The following is a 19,496-nucleotide window of genomic DNA, read 5'->3' as shown; positions in this document are numbered from 1 at the left end:
TGTACTGCTACCCTGGTTCTCGGAAATAGTTCATCTATCAGTAACAGATCTTCTCTTCCTTCCAATTCATGAAGATCTGCTCGGCCAAGGACCCATACTTCATCAGGGCCCAGCCTGGTTGCAGCTTGCTGCATGGAGATTGAGTGCAACATCATGACACAACATGGTTACTCCTCTCAAGTCATAAATATTCTCTTGGCCCATCTACGAATAGCATGTTCCAGTGCAAAGGAAAGCACCTCAAGGCCCTCCTTCATTGGACTGCTTGTTGCTCATTGTAGGTGGTGCAATGCAGGCTTAAGGAGTTGTTGATGTTCCTTCAAAACAGCCTTAAGAAGTGCCTCAAAGCCAACACCCTTAACATAAAGCTTCTTTTTTCACTGGGCCTACTGTCTGTCTTGGGACACCATAACATGAAATAAACTGAGATGTGACACTCATTTCAAACCTTGGGTTAACATCTTGATTTATTTCAAGATTGATTTTGAATAAACTAAGACTGATTGATTTGGATATTAGAACCAATCTTGGTTTGTACTTAACCATAGTCAGAAGTAGCATTCTTCCGAATTGCTTGCAAGCAGGGCAGGGTGGTGGCAATGGTATGTGCCCCTGAGACTAAGAGGTTAACTGGTTCCACATGACAGGTTCTTCTATTGAAACCTCCTCTGCAATGTACATAATAACTATTGATATTCAATAATGGGGAATAAATGCCATTTTCCTGTTTTTGTAGGCCTTGTATTCTCATCTTAGATTCCCTGAAGGCCAGTTCTGTACAGAAAACAGTTCAGGTCTTGAGAGAGTAAGTACCACTGTGTTTCATTTGATTCTGTATTTTAACAGAGGATGTCAGTTTAATGTTAGGCACACACAAAAATGTGTATGAACATGTACATCTTAATTTTCAAAGTGTGCAGTCTGTTGTTTTGATTTACTAAGTAAAATTCCTTTGGTTAGGTAAATGTTTATGCAGTGATGCTTTTAAGGAAAAGAAATAAACATACGAGCTGGTTTTTATTGTCCAAGTTTCTTAGGCAGCAAGATGAAATACAAGCAAAATGTATTGGACATTATAATGGCAGAATCTTAGTCATTTCTGATCATTTGATATTTTTGTTGAATTTGAATAGTTTCATCTGAAATCATGCTAGAGATAGGTTAAATGCCTTGATTGGGCCCCCCTGGTAGTTCCCACCTGGCCTACAGAATACCCCTCTCCATCCTAATGACCACTGTGGTGGGCCACTGTGTGAAACAGGATGCTGAACTAGATGGGCCTCGGGCTTGATCCAGCAGGGCTGCTGTTATGTTCTTAATGACCTCTTCCCTCTTTTGATGCACCTCAGTTTTCTCTTTCAGAAGTCTCCCCTTAGGCATCTCAAATGTTGACTCCTGTATGTAAGACCTCTTAAATATTTCTTGCTGTCTAAAGACCAAGAGGTTCTAGAAAAGGATAATAATCGTCCATAATCTGCTAAGTGAACTAGTTGCAAAAAATCTTAGTTTAAGCTTGGATACTAAGGATGGCATGTGAGGAAATTACATGCATGTAACAGGAACCTTTGCTTTCAGTAACTCTCCTGTACTGCCCAGCACACTGGACCAAACGTCAGGGGGCGGGGAAGGGGAAGAAGTCCTGGTATGCACACAAAATTGTCCCTACATATCTAAAAGCATCTCTTTGGATCCTGGCCACAGAAATGTTTACCTTGGAGAACATGTTCAAATAGTGCACAAAGGGGTTTTTAATATAGCTTATTCAGATGAAAATAAATATGAATAAAGTTGATCAATAAATCTTTACCAAATATGCACACAAGATTATCATTATTTAAATAACCATGGAGTACACCTTTCTCTTATTTTTATTTCAGATATCTTGAAGTAGAATGGGAAACAAAACGCAAAACATGCCGTGAGTTCAGCAAATCAGTGGTTGTAGATATCTGTCCGCGAGTCCCCAAACAGAATAACAATAGCGATTGTGGAGTATATTTACTACAATATGTGGAAACTTTCTTCCAGGTGCAAAACATTTCAATACTCATTTGAGTTGTTTTATTTATCTAGATAAAACTCTCTACACCTTTTTTATAACCAAAGGCCAGTTGATGGCAGAATTGCCAGTCTTAATATATTTTTGTTTGTTCTGATGTGTATGTTTGTTTAGAAGACCTAATGCAGCTTACATGATGCTGTGTAAAAGTATGGGGAAAATTAATAACAAAATAGACACTACGCATACAAATGATACAAAGCCAGGGTCAAATATATCATGATTTAACTAGCTGAAACAACAAAGTTTTTCAAGCAGTATCTAAATGCCACTAAGGTCAAAAGGTTCTCCAATGGCAGGGAATTCCATAGCCTGAGTACTACAAGCGAAAATGCTATCTCCAATATCCCAACCAACTATACTTTGGAAGGCAGTGGGACATGAAGAAGGTCCTCCTCTTATAATCTAAGCAGACAGGTAGGCTAATATGGTGAGCAAAGGTCCTTCATATGTAATTTTAAGTATATGTTCCATTGTCTGCTAGGGAGAAGTATAGATGAGATGCATAATTAGGTATTCCATTTTTGTTTCCACCTCTTGAATTATTGTGCCTTCAGTGACTGATGTAAGAAGAACTATTTGGTGATAGCAATTTTTTTTATTTGCAGGTAGATCTAGTATTCAGTTAAATCAGCAAATTGCACAAATTTAGTCTGTTTTAGGAATGTTTGGGGCTTTGAGATTTCTTGTCTGTGTGTAGGGAATAAGCTACATTATTTTGAATCCCTTTTTAGGTCTGATGGAAAAAGCATCTACCATGCAAACATCTATAACATTTAGAAATATTAATATAATAGGTGGGTGGGCCAGAACCAATATGTAATCTACAACTTTGGGTTGTTACTGTTTCAGGTGGCTACTGGCCCCACACTTCTGGCCACCATGGTCCCTTATGCATATGACTGGCTGCACAAGTCACCAGGGCTAAATAATTAAGGGTTCAACAGGAGATTTAAATCATTGTCATTGTTGTGTTTCATCAGCAGGATTCTTGACTATGTTCTTTGAACAGCAAACCCTTAGCCAAATCACAAACTACTTTCTGAAACACCTTTGGGAAATGACTTGAATAGCAAGCCAGAAGTTGCCGGTTCAAATCTCCGCTGGTATGTTCCCCAGACTATGGGAAACACCTATATCGGGCAGCAGCACTATAGGAAGATGCTGAAAGGCATCATCTCATACTGCGTGGGAGATTTATTTATTTTTATTTATTTATTTATTCAATTTTTATACCGCCCTTCTGAAAAGTCTCAGAGTGGTTTACAATTCGAATGGCAATGGAGATGGCAATGGTAAAACCCTCCTGTATTGTACCAAAGACAAGCACATGGCTCTGTGGTCGTCAGGAGTTTACACCGACTCAATGGCACAGTTTACAATCTGAAAAACAGTTTGTCATGTGGTGTGGGAGATTGGCATTTGAGAGAGAGAAGTCCAAGGACACACTTGGGCACACACAACTAGTTGTATGGCTGAATCTTGCGCATGATTATTACTATTATTATGAAAAAGAAGAAGAATAGTTTCGCGTTCTTCTTCTTCTTCAACACCAATGAAACAAAACAGGCCTACAAGAAAGAACAAGTCAAGAACCGAGCAGAAAAATGGAGAAATAAGCCCCTGCATGGTCAATATTTACACAAGTGGAAAATCGGACATCACCAAGACCTGGCAATGGCTTAAGAATGGCAACTTGAAGAAAGAAACTGAGGGTTTAATACTGGCTGCACAAGAACAGGCACTCAGAACAAATGCAATAAGAGCAAAAGTAGAAAAATCCACAACAAACAGCAAGTGCCGTGTTTGTAAAGAAGCAGATGAAACAGTGGACCACCTGATCAGCTGTTGTAAGAAGATCGCACAGACTGACTACAAACAAAGGCATGACAAGGTAGCAGGGATGATACACTGGAACATCTGCAAAAAATACAAGCTACCTGTAGCCAAGAATTGGTGGGACCATAAAATTGAAAAAGTTGAAGAAAATGAAGATGTAAAAATACTATGGGACTTCCGACTACAAACAGACAAACATCTGCCACACAATACACCAGATATAACTGTAGTCGAGAAGAAAGAAAAACAAGTCAAAATAATCGACATAGCAATACCAGGGGATAGCAGAATAGAAGAAAAAGAAATAGAAAAAATCACCAAATACAAAGATCTACAAATTGAAATTGAAAGGCTGTGGCAGAAGAAGACCAAAATAATCCCTGTGGTAATTGGCACCCTGGGTGCAGTTCCAAAAGACCTTGAAGAGCACCTCAACACCATAGGGGCCACAGAAATCACCATCAGCCAATTACAAAAAGCAGCTTTACTGGGAACAGCCTATATTCTGCGACGATATCTATAACCATTGACAATAAAATTCTGGCATCCCAGGTCCTTGGGAAGGACTCGATGTCTGGATAAAACAAACCAGTCAATAACACCTGTCTGACTGTGTAAACAAGAAATAATAATAACTACAGCTAGGGTTGTGGTGTTTGGGGACACATAGGAGCAGCAGAAAAAGTGTGGGAGGCAACAGTGAGAGAGATGAAAACGAAAAAGCATGGTGGGCTTGACAGAAATGTTTAGTGGGGTTGTTTTGGCACACAGGCCTCCTATAAGGAACATTCAATGTATTAACATATCCGTCCTAGCAATATCATACATGTTTGTTCTAGGTATCATTTGTTTTAGTCATAACTAAAAAGTGAGGTGTTTCCTGAGAAATAAGTTTTCTTTTAAACTTAATGTGACTTCCTCTTTTTTGTGTTTTAATCCTTAGAATCCTCTTGTTAACTTTGAGCTTCCACTGCACTTGGAGCGGTGGTTCCCTCGTCAGGTGGTAAGAAGCAAGCGTGAAGACATTCGAAACTTGATCTTGCAACTTCACTTGCAACAGCAGAGTGGCAGCAAAAGCTAGCTACACTCTTCTTTCCATCTTGCAAAAGGAGATTTTTGTTTACAACAATTGAAAATCCAATCAGCAACATTTGTTTTTCAAACTTACAAGAGGAGAAACTACAGATAATGTTGTTTTTCTAAGTATATGTGTATTCTAGAGTTTTATGTTAGATATGTATTGCAGGCCATTGTGGGAAAATTGAGGTGTATACATTGCCATTATGTAATTTAAAGTAAATATTTGTTATGTTGTCTAATTAGATTTTTATTTGGAATACAGAAGCAGCATAACAAGAATGTGCTGGAAAGATGGGAAAATATTTTAGCCCTAAGGGGTTTATTTTCATCCTCCAAATACATCGGGAACTGTGGGAACTGGGGCTGCGTAAGAGGGAGGCACTAAAGTGCCATTTTAGAGATGCTTCCTGTGTGATATTTTCATGTTGAAATGCTACTGCAGATATCATTCTCCTGTCTAAAATGGTATCATGGGGAATTTTTATATCCCTAGTAGCGTTAATGCTACTGATATGCTTCTATTTCTTGGCATATACAGTTCTTTCTCAGAGGCTGTTCTGCATAAAAACTTTCTATGTCGCATTTTTAAATGTAAGAAAAGAACATGGATCCACAATTGTACTTTAGAAATTTAACATGAAAGTTGGTTCTCAATTTTTTTCTATGTCTCACTTGACCACATAGACCAGATTCAGAGCCCCAATCTGTTTTCTGCTGTGCAGCATTCGTGTATAGCATAAATACTATGTATTTTAATATATGTTAATATAAGGCCATATGGTCTTTGCTGTATTGGATACAGTCGTAGCTTATAACTGGCAAGATGTCATCTTGATGCGAGTTGTTTTAATGTTTCAGCCGTGGTGTTTATTTCCAGGGAAATTTTTAGGTGTATAATAATGCAACAGAATTTTATGGAAAGAAAAACCTCCTGTTTTTAAAACAAAACATTTATTCAAAAGACTCATGTTCAGAGACATAATGTGTGTTGAAGAGCAGAATCCTTTTGATTTCCCCAAAGAAATTTCCTGTTGGTAAATCTCTTAATAAGAAGGTTTTTATTGAAGTAAAATGTTGTGCTGTGCAGTAGTCACATATTTAAATCTGGATTGGTCCAGAGTTGTTAAGCTAGAGGCACTGACAGACACCCCCCCCCAAAAAATTTAAGTTCATTAACGTGCTTGTTTCTCCTGTGATCACTAACAGAAAGGATAAGGGAATTCTTAAAGAAGGTATTTTTCTTTGTTCAGTATCTAACAGGTAAAATGTTATCTCATTTCTGTGTTTGAAAAGATTTTTTTATTCTTAAAAACAAATCAAAATGACCGTGTTGTAAAATAACACAGCATTGATGCCTCAGACAAAGAAGTGGCAGAAGAACTAAAGTAAGTTGTGTGAGGCTAGAAATGTGTTTTATTTCCAGTGACTGACTGGTTTGCGAAACCAACTTATTAATTACAATAAATCAGTGCTGTTTTGCTGGTACTTCCTGACTTTGTGGACACCTAATAGGATGCTGCATGCTGTGATGATTTACACCTTTCCCCCTACATAGTAGTTATTTAACATAGGAAAAATGTCATGTATGAAGAGGCCCTTAAGTCTAACTGAAGACAGAGTATCTAGTGTCATAGAAAGAAGAAAACGAAATCTAGTTAATGCTAAATATTTCCACTACAACTTGTAACCAGAGGTGCCTAATAGGATCACTCAACATACTTTTCTGGGCTTCTGGCCATTTCCCCTGGATTTAGTATTCCCACTGTTTAAAATATACCACCTCTTTTGCTATTATGTATGGATTAAGAGTGTCAGGGTAACTTTCATTGGATGTATGTGAGTTGCACCTTGAACTAGGCTTGGTACGCAAATAGATGTATATTCTGGTTTTAAGAGCTCCGTGCTGTGAAGTTGCTTGGTGGGTCCATCTTGCATATTATTGTCTTACCTGACATCAGAGTGAGTGCTAGAGGATGAGAAGAATCATTACAACTGTAACACAGAGCACAAGGTGATGGACCTGGTAGACCACTCCGTAGCATGGATATCTTAAGCATTCTGTGTCTCAGTGAGAGCCTGGCAACTTTGTAGTGGCCATTAACACCTTCATATTTTATTATTGAAAATAATTAAGTATGGTCACATCATTTATTTTGAATGACACATTCTTTTACAGTGGATTTTTAATGATGATGATGATACATTATAATAAATATACATTATAATGTTGTCTAATGTCCATGATGAAATTCTCTGATCTGTTTTGATACTGCATTTCTTTGTACGTTTTTTCAAAGTAAAAGAAGCAGCACTTTTATTAGGAACATGACTGTTTATTTATTTATTGGATTTTTATTCCAACCTTGCTCCAAGGAGTTTGGTGTTGTAGTGTACATGGGCAGAGTGGTGTGTATGTGTGTCCTTCTCTCACTGTTATTCCTGTAACAAGGAATAATTTATTATACTAAGATATAATGACTTGGCCAGTTTTACCCAATGACCTCCATGGCTGAGCAGGAATTCGAACCTGGGTCTCCATGGTCTAAATCCAGTACTCTACACTGGTTGTCACCACATGTAAGGGATTTCCCTTTATAAAACTATGATGAAAATGTCTGTTGAGGATGCCAGTGTATTTGAGCACAATCTTGGGCACAATCCAGTCCACTGCAAGTGTACCACCTTATCTGTGCCTAGGTCTGACAGTGTGAGAAGATCTGTGTTAAACTACAAGGCTGGCTTGGGGCCCAGAATCCAAGCCCAGACAGATGCAGGTCCAGAAAAACAGGTGATGTGAGGAACAGGAACCAGGTGAGAGCTGAGGCCAGTGGCTGGAGCTGGTTCTAAGAAAATCTCTTTATGAAGCTATTGTACCAGCAAACATCAGGCTGGGAATTGAAGGGTGTATAGGAAGCCAGGAGCCCCACCTCTTCCTGGAGATTAGATCAGTCCTGATCTGAAAAAAACACCTGAGCTGGCTGCTGCTGCTGCCTCCTCCTGAATAAGCTGAATAAGGAGGATTTGAGAAAGCACTTTGTTACTGAGGTTGGAGTTTGGCCCTGGTTCAATGCTGCCTCTGCTCCTGAGGTCCCAAGGGCAAGAGAAGGACTCCTGGGGTTACATTAGGAATTTCACTGTGGGGGAGCACAGGATCCTCAAGAGTCTCTGGGTTCCTTTTAAAGGAGTGACTACAGGAGGGGCAGGTTCTGCCTGGTCAGGGTCTCTTGGAACCAGGGGTCTCGCCTGGGGCTTGCTGCTCCTCCTAGAGGGCTGCCTCAGGATCTGAATCCTGGTGGGTCCTGACATGCCTGTACGTAAAAGATTCCCATATACTCAATAGAGCCCTGCTTTCTACTCTCCCTCGCCTCTGCGCGCACACAGTATTAGAGGCTGTTGAGGGAAAGGAGTGTTGTCTATGTATCCCATATCCCCATCTAGCTCTTCCCCATTGTTCAGTGTAAGTTACTTAGGCTTACCATGCAGACCATTCTGTGACTTGCCTTGGGGAAATCACAATCCATGAGGCTATTCACACAACGGAAAACTGAGCAGGATAAGTGCCCTACCCAGGTCTGGGACCTGTGTGTGCTCCCAGTGTTCGGTTGTGTGGGAGCAAACAACTAGGTAGAAGGAGGGAGAAGTGATTGTGTGGGAGACAGGAGCTGGGTAGGACAGGTTTTCCTCCTACCTTGGTCAAATGCTGGGTATGAAAGCTGGGTAGGATGGCGCTGTCCTACCAAGCTCCTGCCTCCCACACTATTACTTCTCCCTCTTCCGTTCCCATACAGCTGAAAATTGGGAGTGCTCGCAGCTCCCAAAACTGGGAAGGACACTTGTCCCACCCAGCTTCCAGGTGTGACCAGCCTCCATATCTACTTCTAAAAAGTAACTTTTGGAAAGCACTATGTCAAGTTAAAGATTATACAGACCTGTGGCTTGGGAGCCCTGCCTAATGGAGAGTACACTAAATATGTATATGCAGGAATGCAGTCTGTTTGTTGTGCTGCGAGATGATTTTGAAAGTGTTACTTTAATGGCCCATGGCCTTATATTACAGCAAATTCCAGCCTGCCTTCATTGTGAGGCTACGTTAGAAAGCCAGGCTGATACCTTTCACATAACAGAATACAGGGAGTAAGTAAGTACATGGCTTTCCCCCCAGTCTGTGCTGGTGCCATATTGTGATTCACCTGTGGACCAATTGTTGCAGAGGAGACTTTTCTGAGGGAAACTCCTAGGTGAACCTGGCAGTGCTCACAAACATTACATTATCTACTCTATCACAGTGTAGTTTGCTATATTGTATATTCCTTATTCTAGTTATACAGGTGATGAGAGCAATGTTCCCTCTAAGGCGTGTGCATGTGCATGCGCTCACAAGTTTTTGGATATCAGTTCAGTTCATTTTAGATCCCACTCAGGTTGACTCAGGAAGGCCCCATTCTGAATGCAGGTGCACACACACTGCCTTGATCCTGCTGCCTAGAACAAAACAGGTGAAAAAAATTAGAGGGACCGCACAGAGATGAGAAAAAATAGAGGGACCACTGGATGCGAGTCAACCAACTGTTCGGCTATGGACTGGAGGTTTTTTTGCATTGCCAATACTCAAAATTATTGTGAATGTGTAAGATTAGTTTTATTTCTGGAAAGGAAGCTGTCAGTGCTGTCAGAATCGCTGTCACTTCTATCTGATGATCTTCATCAGATAGACCTGTTTCAGACCGGCTTTCGGGCTGGCTATGGGATGGATACTGCCTTGGTCGGCCAGAGGGATGATCTCCAATTGGCAATTGAAAGAGGAAGTGTGACTCTGTTGGTCCTTTTGGACTTCTTGGCAGCTCTTGATACTACCGACCATAGTATCCTTCTGGAACTATGGGGGTTAGGGGTGGGAGGCACTGCTTTGCAGTGGTTCCACACTTACCTCTCAGGCAGATTCCAGATGGTGTCTCTCAGGGACTGTTGTTCTTAAAAAAACTGAACTTCGGTATGGTGTCCCTCAGGACTCAATATTGTCTCCGATGTTGTTTAACATCTACATGAAACTGCTGGGAGAGATCATCAGGAGATTTGGTGCAGGGTGTTACCAGTATGCTGATGACACCAAAATCTCTTTCTCCATGTCAATATCATCAGGAGAAGGCATAACCTCCCTAAATGCCTGCCTGGAGGCAGTGATGGGCTGGACTGAGATAAGACTGAGGTATTTATTGTGCGGGGTCGGAACTCGGGAGATGATTTTGATCTGCCTGTTCTGGATGGGGTCACACTTCCCCGGAAGGAACAGGTATGCAGTCTGGGGGTGCTTCTGGACACAAAATTCTCCCTGGTGTCCCACGCTGAGGCAGTGGCCAGAGGTGCCTTTTATCAGCTTCGGCTGATACGCCAGCTGCGTCTATTTCTTGAGATAAATGACCTCAGAACAGTAGTACATCTGCTGGTCACCTCCAGACTTGACTGCTGCAATGTGGAGCTGCCTTTGTATGTAGTCCAGAAACTGCAGTTAGTCCAGAATGCGGTGGCCAGATTGGTCTTTGGGTCATCTTGGAGAGACCATATCATTCCTATCTTAAAACATCTACACTGGCTGCTGGGAAGTTTCCAGGCAGAGTACAGGGTTTTGGTTATAACCTATAAAGCCCTAAACAGCTTGGACCCTGGGTATTTAAGAGAACGTCTTCTTCGCTATGAACCACACCGCCCATTGAGATCATCTGGAGAGGGTCGTCTGCAGTTGCCACCTGCTCATCTGCTGGCTACTCAGGGACAGGCCTTCTCCATTACTGCCCCGAGGCTTTGGAACACACTTCCTGCTGAAATAAGAGCCTCTCTATCTCTTACAACTTTTAAAAGGGCAGTCAAGATGCATTTGTTCACCCAGGCTTTTAATTAGATACTGTTTTAATTGTGTTTTATAGTTTTAACTTTTTAATTTTAATTGTTGAAATATGTTAATCTTTTTATTGGCTGTTTTTATTGTTTTGTAAACCACCCGGAGAACTTGCGTTTTGAACGGTATAGAAATGTATTAAATGAATAAATGAATGAATGAATAAATAAATAAGTGATTCTTTTTGTTGTTGCATATAAATGAGGAGAAATTGCAAAAACAAATAGGACCTTGCTTCATACCTGAAATGATCAGAACACTAAATCAAATCAAGTGTGTCCTTTTAAAAATTATCTCGTACACAAATAGTAAAAGTACACAAGCAGGAGAATCTCTTAGCAATGAAAAAGAACAGGAGGAGAATCTCCCAGCAATGATCACAATGTAAACATAAATTATTGTTTGGACAGTGAGGTTTTCTTTTAAAGAAAGTCAATGAATATTGTGCTTAATTAAGTGTGAAAGGTACTGTCCTTGTATGGTCTGCCTGTTAACGACATGACAAGCTCCTGTAAAGCTGGCTTAGCCAGCCAGCTTAAAACTAAATAATTGTCTCAGTGGTCCATTGGCTAACATCAAGGAGCTCTCCTTCAGCACCTCTTGTGATTCCTGAAATAAAAATGAAATAATTTCTTTTACAAGAAAATCATCAAAACCTTTTGGCTGGCTTTTGTTGTATGCGACTAATACTTCCTATCAAAGACAATTACATGTGACGCCAAAGCTGCTATAAGAAGAAAACGTTCCTGGATGTTCAGGACATCTGAGGCTGCTAAAAAGGGACTTGGGTTTTACCCCCCTAGCCTTATCAACAACAACAATGTGTGACTTTCCCTGGAAAATCTGTTTAGGAGTCTGGATATTTGTATTGATTGAATGTGATTTTCAAGCATTTACAGGTAAGAAAAAACTTTTCAATTTAATTTTCTGAAATTCTTTTGAATCTTCCCTTAAATATTATGTTTTCCAAAAACTGAGTTAATTAGGGTGTGAGGAAATATGCTTGCAGAGTCAGATTCATACAAGATTTTTTTTTAAAAAAAAACAAGCTTCCTTTGGTTTCTCATAGTAGAAATTAGCCATGGTCTATTTTGTGTCAATCTCTAGCAGAGGTATAAACTATTACAGAAGGATTTTCCTTTTTATTTAAGTCTCTGTATGGACACTGAGCACCCACTTGTTCTGCACTGCTGTTACAGATCCAAGAGGACCTTTTGTAACATGGACCTTCACTTTGTTTACTGCAGTTTACAATGTTTCCCCCTTCTCAGTTCCTACATACCATTTGCTCATAGACTTTCACCCAAGTGGCTACTAATCTGTTATCTCTTCCATTAATGGTTCAAGAAACACCTTTACCCACTATGTATATGAACTATACCTACTCTCATTCATATATTGTGAATAGACAAAAACCCAGATGAAACTGGATTTCTCATTTCAAGATATTTATACATATCTTTCTAACTGATCTACACCTTTTATGTAAGCAGATGTATAAAAGTGTGCTTTTTGCCATTGTCAGGAAGTTACAAACTAACTGGAAATGTTTAAAATAGAGTATTGCAATCCCTATAGCATACTGGGAATTCCTGCAGCAGATTAGCATGTATGTCAAAGCTCATGCCTCTGAGTGAGAGAAGACTGAACATAACATAGAGGAAAGGGCCTCATCACATAAGCAAAAAGATAACCCTATTCAGATATTCTGTTGTATAAGTGTACAGATAGCTGTACACCTATACATGTTCCTTTGTGAATGACTGGGCCTGCATCCATTTAAAAAGTGAAACTGGGTGCAAGCCTCCTAAAATGCAAGGTACAGATAAGTGTATTGCTGAACCAGTGTTCACCATAGCATGTGAATAACTGTACCTGTGTACATATCTGTACCTGTGTACACTGTACATTCCTATGAACGTTCAACATAATGTTTTAATCGGGCTAAGATTTCTCCATGGTGAGGTGGAGGGTTGCATTTGTATTTTCTTGCTCTCTGGGCAAGCAGAGATTTTTCCTCCATTACATGCAATAAACACAACTACTTTAGCTCATATTTAGGTGGGGAAAACCTAGCAAACAAATTATGTTGAGACAGCTTCCTTTGTACTAAAGGTGGACCATTATCTACCACAGTCAGATGCTAACAGCAAAACAATGATGAATCCATTAAATTAGATTAATTTGGCTTACATTGAAGCATTCATTTTGCTTACTCTTTATTTGCAGTAAATGTGTGATGATATGAAGCCAGAAAATCATAGTATATCGTGGGAAGCAATGATAATTCCTAGGATATACCACCAAACATGATACATAAGCCAGGATCCTTTCTCTCAGCATGTTCATTATCTAAATAGATAAAGAAGTAATTATATTTTGGTTAAAGACTATGGCTGACATCCTGACTAAATTTGCTAGCAGAAGTCCTATTGAAATTTAGTAGTCCTTTAGAGTAATTCCTGAGTAGCAGTATTGAGAAAACTAGCATATCAGCCTGTATTTCTTAGTGAAACCTTTTGTTAAAGTCAATGATGTTGTGACAATGTGAAACTGTGCAATAACTTAAATAGACTTCTTTCTAATGTAATTTTGCAGAAGAAACTTATTCAGCTGAAGAGGACATAGAAGCAAAGGGTGCTACACCAGATCTTTCACCTGATGGCTGGCGACTAGCAAGTCCTTCCCAGTTTCTGGAATCTAAGCATCTTCTTGATTTCAGGGAATCTGAGAGATTCAGCAGACGCCTATTTCGAAGGAAGAGATCCATTTTCTTCCCTACTGGAGTTAAAATATGTCCAGATGAGTCCACTGAGCAAGCCATTGCCAATCACTTGAAATACTTCAAACTCAGAGGTAAGTGAGCCAGCCACAAGGCAGAGGGCATAAGGCCATGATTCAGCGACAGAGTCCATGTTTTGCATGCTGAAGGTCACAGGTTCAACCCAAGGCAGACAAGGAACGACTCCTGTCTGAAACCCTGGAGAACTGATGCTAGTCAATGCAGACAAGACTGAGCTAGATAAACCAATGGTCTGACTCTTCCTATGTTCATATGAGACTGACATTCTTGCAGAGCAGTTGTTGGCATGCAAACACTGGATGCCTAGTGAATAACTAATTAAAAACTTATCTTATTTGTGACTCATGATCAGTTTACATGGCCATATCTGTGTAATGTAAATACACATTTATTTGGCTGAAGGACATTTTTGGTATTTTTTTGATGCAACCCTGGCATTTCCAGGGAAGTTCTTCTAGTGGGGGATATAGGTCAGGCAGAGACAGTGGTGGGGTGATCCTCCAGCTATCGGAATGGGAAGCAGCAGCAGCACAGGCTGTGGCAGTGATTACAGCTAAGGAAGGGAAATTTGAATTGTGGCTCCTCCTCCCAAGATGGATGTGATGGGGATGTCACCCGCAGTAGCATCAGGTTGTTTGGCTCACCTAAAAGCAAAATGACAACAGTGTGGCAATTTGAGGGGGCAGTGCATCTTTAAGGTGCGTTGACTAGCCTGTCAGCACAGATAAGCATAAAGTGGAATGTGAGTCTGGAGAAACTGATCATTTCACCCAAGGAAAAGATAGGCCTGATTGGTTTACTTGCCCAAGTGGGTATTGTGAAGGGAACTAACTGCAGTAGACTTAGACATAGAGAGGTGTAGACCTTGGATGCAACCCCTTTTGAGAGACTGGTAATGTCCCTGAGGAACATATGTCAACTTGTTCATCTCTTGTTATATACTATGACTTGTAATGTCTTGCATCTGTTGAAGGTGTGGTCTCTGTTCACCTCTAAATTTCCATTAGTTTCGCTAGATGGTAGAACTGATGTGACCTCTCTCGCCTAATTTTCTTCTCAACAAACGTTGTGCCATTAGATTCCAATGCCTACCTCTCAGATGAGTGGGCAAAAGCTCTTTATCTCTAACATTTTTATTAAAAGAGATACAAACTTATTATAGCTATGAAAGAGCAAGGAGGTCTTAAAAGTATGTAGACATATTAATCTTAGGCTGAACCCTACAAGGTGCTGAGCCTGCATACTTGGGAGATGTATACTTGAATGTATACCTGAAAGCAGGGGTGTGCACGGACCAGTTGGGGTGGTTCGGTCCGAATTCAGACCAAACCACGAGTATACGAACGAGTTCAGTGAATCGATCAGTTGGGCCAGTCAGCTCGACGAACCAGTTCTAAGCAGTTCGCACTTGATCTGGTTTGTGACCGAACCACTCTGTGCACACCTGTACCTGAAAGTTACTGTGAAAACACAGGCATAGGCTATAAGAGCATTCAGAATGCTCAGGTTAGGGTCAGAGCCTATATGACCATGTGGGTGGTGATTTAAGATTAACGTCTTTGCTGCTGCTGGAGATTTAAATGGTTTGGAGGTGGTTTGTGATCATATTATTAGTCAAGCCTGTAAAAGATGAGCTGACGAAAGCCTCAAAATCAAAGTCTGCAATCCCAAGAGTCATACGTGGTGAGCTTCATAAATGCATAACAGATGTCCAGGCAGCCCCTTCTAAAATCAGCCCCCATCCAATACGTCATTCCTACATTTCCAGGAAGCTTTAGGAACAGGGTTTCTTAACCATGGGCCCCCAGATGTTGTTTGACTACAACTCCCATCATCCCCAGACATGGCCTTTGTGGCTGAGGATGATAGGAGTTGTAGTCCAAAAACATCTGAAGGCCCAAGGTTAAGAAACTCTGTTTAGGAGGATCTTTTAAAGCAGAACAAGCTGTATGGGAATGGAATGGGGGAAAGTGACACCGTGCCCACATGAAAATAGTACATCTAAAAACCCTTTAGATCTCATCTTTGGACTGTGTTTGTGTCAGTCAATTACACATTCTACCTAAAGTTGGTTTTCTCGATCTATATCAAATTAGTTTGGCCTGTGTTTCTAATATCTGTTTCTCAAGATCCTCATGACTGGCACAAACTAGTAGATCTGTATGGAGCTGGTCTCCATACAGAACAAAAAAAAAAAAGACTGGATGGCAGACAGTAGAGGCACATTAAGGAAAAAATAATTCCACTCCCACCCCCATATTTTGGATCACCTGTGATTAGTTTTCAGAAGCCCCTATTTTGGGGGTTATGCATGCCTTCTAACCTTCCACAGATGTAAGTCGGGACGCTCATGTAGTTCTAACAACCTTTTCCTTACACTATGGATCACTTCCTAAGTATTCCCTCAACTTCCAGTATTACATATTACTGAAGGCTCTACCTGTGATATGCTATATTTATTTACTTTGCAATAACCTGTCCAGTACTGGTTTCTGAAGTGCCTATGTTAGTAAATTGACCATCAGGTTTTCCTTTTTTTCAAAGTGAAGCATACTTAATAGAATGTTTACTCTCACAAGGAATCTGATTGTACTTTTAATAGTGTAACTGCTGCAAGTCAAACACATTCAGCAATAATTTTCTATTTGCACCCATAAATGACATTTTTTAAAAGGCATCTCCAAAATCTGCATAAAAAGCAAAATAGGGATAAATTATTTATAGGGGCAAGTAGTGAAAAATAAAGGATAGTTTAAGCATTGTTATGGGAGATAATTAAAATAACTATAGTACATGCCCTTAGGATGTACTGCTTTCTTCGCAAATTAATGCTAATCATATCCAAGAATGGGGGTTTGTCCCTGGCTGTGACTCTTGCTCTTCCTCTGCTGAAACTTGAAATGGCAGCCATGGCACAGGGTTACACAACTCTAATCTGTAATTGTAACATAAAGAAAACCACAAGGGAGACTTTATGACTGTAGAACAGTGAGCTGAACCAAATTTCCCACTCATAATTTGTTTCCTAGAAGGAAAATTGTACTGTACTCTCCAGCATTTGCGGCCATGCACCTTTCAACCACTATACTTTCCCTTTCCCGCTCTTAAGCTAACTGGTACTTAGCTTAAGGACTGCTGATAAGGCTTTCCTTTATCCTGCATCAAGATGGGTGCAAAGGGTGCTCATGTGTTTTTGTTTTACTCCAGGAGAACTCAGTGGGTCTCAGTGTTGTGAGGGCAGAAGGGGAAGGTTTCCCTTTTACCCTCTTCCTTCTGCTCAATCCCTTATGAGGATCACGAGGCTCTCTCCTTGGCCTTCTTTTGCTACTTCCACCCACTTCTTTCCCTCTGTGCTTTCTTCTTCCTCTTCCTCCCCGGAAGTCTTGCAAGAGAGCTGTGTTTCTGTCTCCCAGCCAGAGCAATTAATCGTTGTTGATCTTCCTGAACATTCAGCTGCTTACCCATCACTGTGCCCTCCCACAAAATGTACAGATCTCTCCACAAAGCCTCCCAACACACAATATAACTAATATCACACCACCCTCCCTACTTATGTGGGGGAACTGAGCACTTGCCCAACTAAAAGTGACCTAACAAATGCTTCTGGAAGATATTGAGGATGGATTATTATCATTGGCTCACAAACAGGTGGTTTCCACATTGCCTGCACTGCTGCATGCATTTAAAGAAATCACATAGTTGCACTAGAGCATTGTTGTGCAAATGCCTAAAACTGTGCAAACACAGTTGTGCAGCACTGCTCTATAAAGTACCCTCTACAATTATTGTGTGGCATAAATAAATAAAAATCTAGCTCTCTGGTGTGTGCACCTGCTTGATACACACATTTCTAAACATGAATTTGTCATGTGCATGTGTTACATTTTTATGTTGACATGTGTACATTTTACATGTACACATAAGAAGCATAATAGGTGAAGCAACCTAACCTTCCGATCCTAACATCAGTTCAAACATAAAGTCTAAAGTGTACAATGATTACCTTGATATAGCATATCCTCCAGCCAAGCCCCAGACGATTTTGAGATATTGCTATCTGTCCCCTGCTAACTGACCAAGGAAGCACCTTTTAAAGTGATTATACTCTTACATTTAGTAGGGGGAGAGCAGCTGGTCCTATCTAACCACAGTGCAGGATTCCTCCAGTCGCTATTGCTGGTGCAACAGATTGTGAGCCCTTCAGGGACAGGGAACCATCTTGTTTATTTTTCTCTGTAAACCGCTTTGAGAACTTCTATTGAAAAAGCAGTATATAACTATAAGTAGCAAGCCACCTAATGGCACAGTGGGGAAATGACTTGACTAGCAAGCCAGTGGTTGCCAGTTTGAATCCTCGCTGGTATGTTTCCCAGATTATGGGAAACACCTATATCGGGCAGCAGCACTATAGGAAGATGCTGAAAGGCATCCTCTCATACTGCGTGGGAGATGGCAATGGTAAACCCCTCCTGTATTCTACCAAAGACAACCACAGGGCTCTGTGGTCACCAGAAGTTGACACAGACTCGATGTCACACTTTACCGTTTAACTATAAGTAGCAGCAGCAGTCGTAGAATTCTAAAGTTTAGAGTTTAAAGTGCAAATCTTGGTGTAACATCCACTCTGACTCCCACCTCTGTCAACACCTGGACTATTCATATATATACTACTAGCTAGTTTAATTTTATTGAGTCAGATCTGTTCCTTTGGCTATTATTGTCCCCAAATATTGCTTCACTGTTATGTATGCCAATATAAAGGTTGTGCTCAGCTTCCAATGTGAACTCTGGAGTGAGCCTTTAAAAAAAATAAAAATTCAGAGGTGACTACACATAGCACGCTTATAGGGCAAGCTTTCCAAATCATATAGCTTATGGAAACTTGGTAAGAAAGTCTCCTTGGAGGCATCCTTCACTACTGTCTGAGTCACCGACAATTGCACATTTGGCTCTGCTGTTTTAAATATACACCGAGGAAGGATACTTTGCCCGAGTTAATATACTACTCCTTGCTGTACATCGTTCAACCCTTAAGAAGTACAAATGGGATTACACCTGGATTAAATCTGAGCACTGCTCATTTACACAAATGACCAAGCAAGCTACCCCACCCGCAAGTCGGCATCCAGTACTTGTCATGTGCTGTCCCTCCAGTTAACCTAGCAAATCCCTTTCTACAGAATGAGATGTAATAGGCTAAATCACTCTTACTGCTTGGAAAGATAAACAGTTCTTGAACAATAAAAGCCTTGCCAAGTGGATGTTTCCTGGAAAAAAATGTATTGGACTGTATTATAAGGCAGAATAAGGGGGATTGCTACGAGAGTTTATAATATAAGTTCAGCGAGACTGTAATTAAAAAAATCAGAATTAGTAGCACTTCACGGTCACTACCCAGTAGAACCACATTCCAAACTGCAATGGATGTCCCACTAGCCAGTTTTCCTACACACTTGAGCCCTGAAGAATGAAAGAGTCTGAAACAATCCCAAGGAATACATCCCACACAAAGCTTATAATCTTGCAGAGCAACAGCAGTGCATTTGTTGCTCATTAAATACCTGCCCGATATTGTGCACTGGAACTTCTCCAGCACTGAATGCATTGAAGAATCCAGACTTTCCATAGCTGCCCCATAGGGCCAATAAACACACACATAGCTTGCAGCAAATCCATTTGGTTACTTTCCAGCCCTAGCAAGGCTGAGTCCATGGACAGGCCATGAGGATGCAGATCTTCTAGCACAGTCTGGGATAGATGGAGAGGATGGGCAGGGTTCAATCCTAGATCTGGAAACCAACAACAAAGGACAGTTGGAGGCA

General features: G+C 40.6%; 2 protein-coding genes across 6 annotated transcripts in view; both read left to right on the top strand.

Moving 5' to 3' along the window:
- The window catches only part of SENP7 (SUMO specific peptidase 7), a 75,136-nt gene extending 67,834 nt beyond the window's left edge, over nt 1-7,302 (top strand). For 4 of the 5 annotated variants that reach the window (XM_053306240.1, XM_053306241.1, XM_053306239.1 and 1 more), the window contains 3 exons: nt 737-805; nt 1,878-2,028; nt 4,842-7,302. In XM_053306240.1, the coding sequence (XP_053162215.1) occupies nt 737-805; nt 1,878-2,028; nt 4,842-4,979 (358 nt within the window). In that variant the 3' untranslated portion in view covers nt 4,980-7,302. The remainder of the gene's footprint in view (nt 1-736; nt 806-1,877; nt 2,029-4,841) is intronic. The other variant, XM_053306242.1, reaches the window with a different exon arrangement.
- Nucleotides 7,303-11,691: 4,389 nt separating this feature from the next.
- The window catches only part of IMPG2 (interphotoreceptor matrix proteoglycan 2), a 95,090-nt gene continuing 87,285 nt past the window's right edge, over nt 11,692-19,496 (top strand). The window contains exons 1-2 of the mRNA XM_053310219.1: nt 11,692-11,770; nt 13,470-13,727. Coding sequence (XP_053166194.1) covers nt 11,692-11,770; nt 13,470-13,727 — 337 coding nt within the window. The remainder of the gene's footprint in view (nt 11,771-13,469; nt 13,728-19,496) is intronic.

Source organism: Hemicordylus capensis, chromosome 3 (genome assembly GCF_027244095.1).
Source record: "Hemicordylus capensis ecotype Gifberg chromosome 3, rHemCap1.1.pri, whole genome shotgun sequence".
In the NCBI taxonomy this organism is placed as follows: Eukaryota; Metazoa; Chordata; class Lepidosauria; order Squamata; family Cordylidae; genus Hemicordylus; species Hemicordylus capensis.
This window is presented reverse-complemented; position numbering and strand designations above follow the sequence as displayed.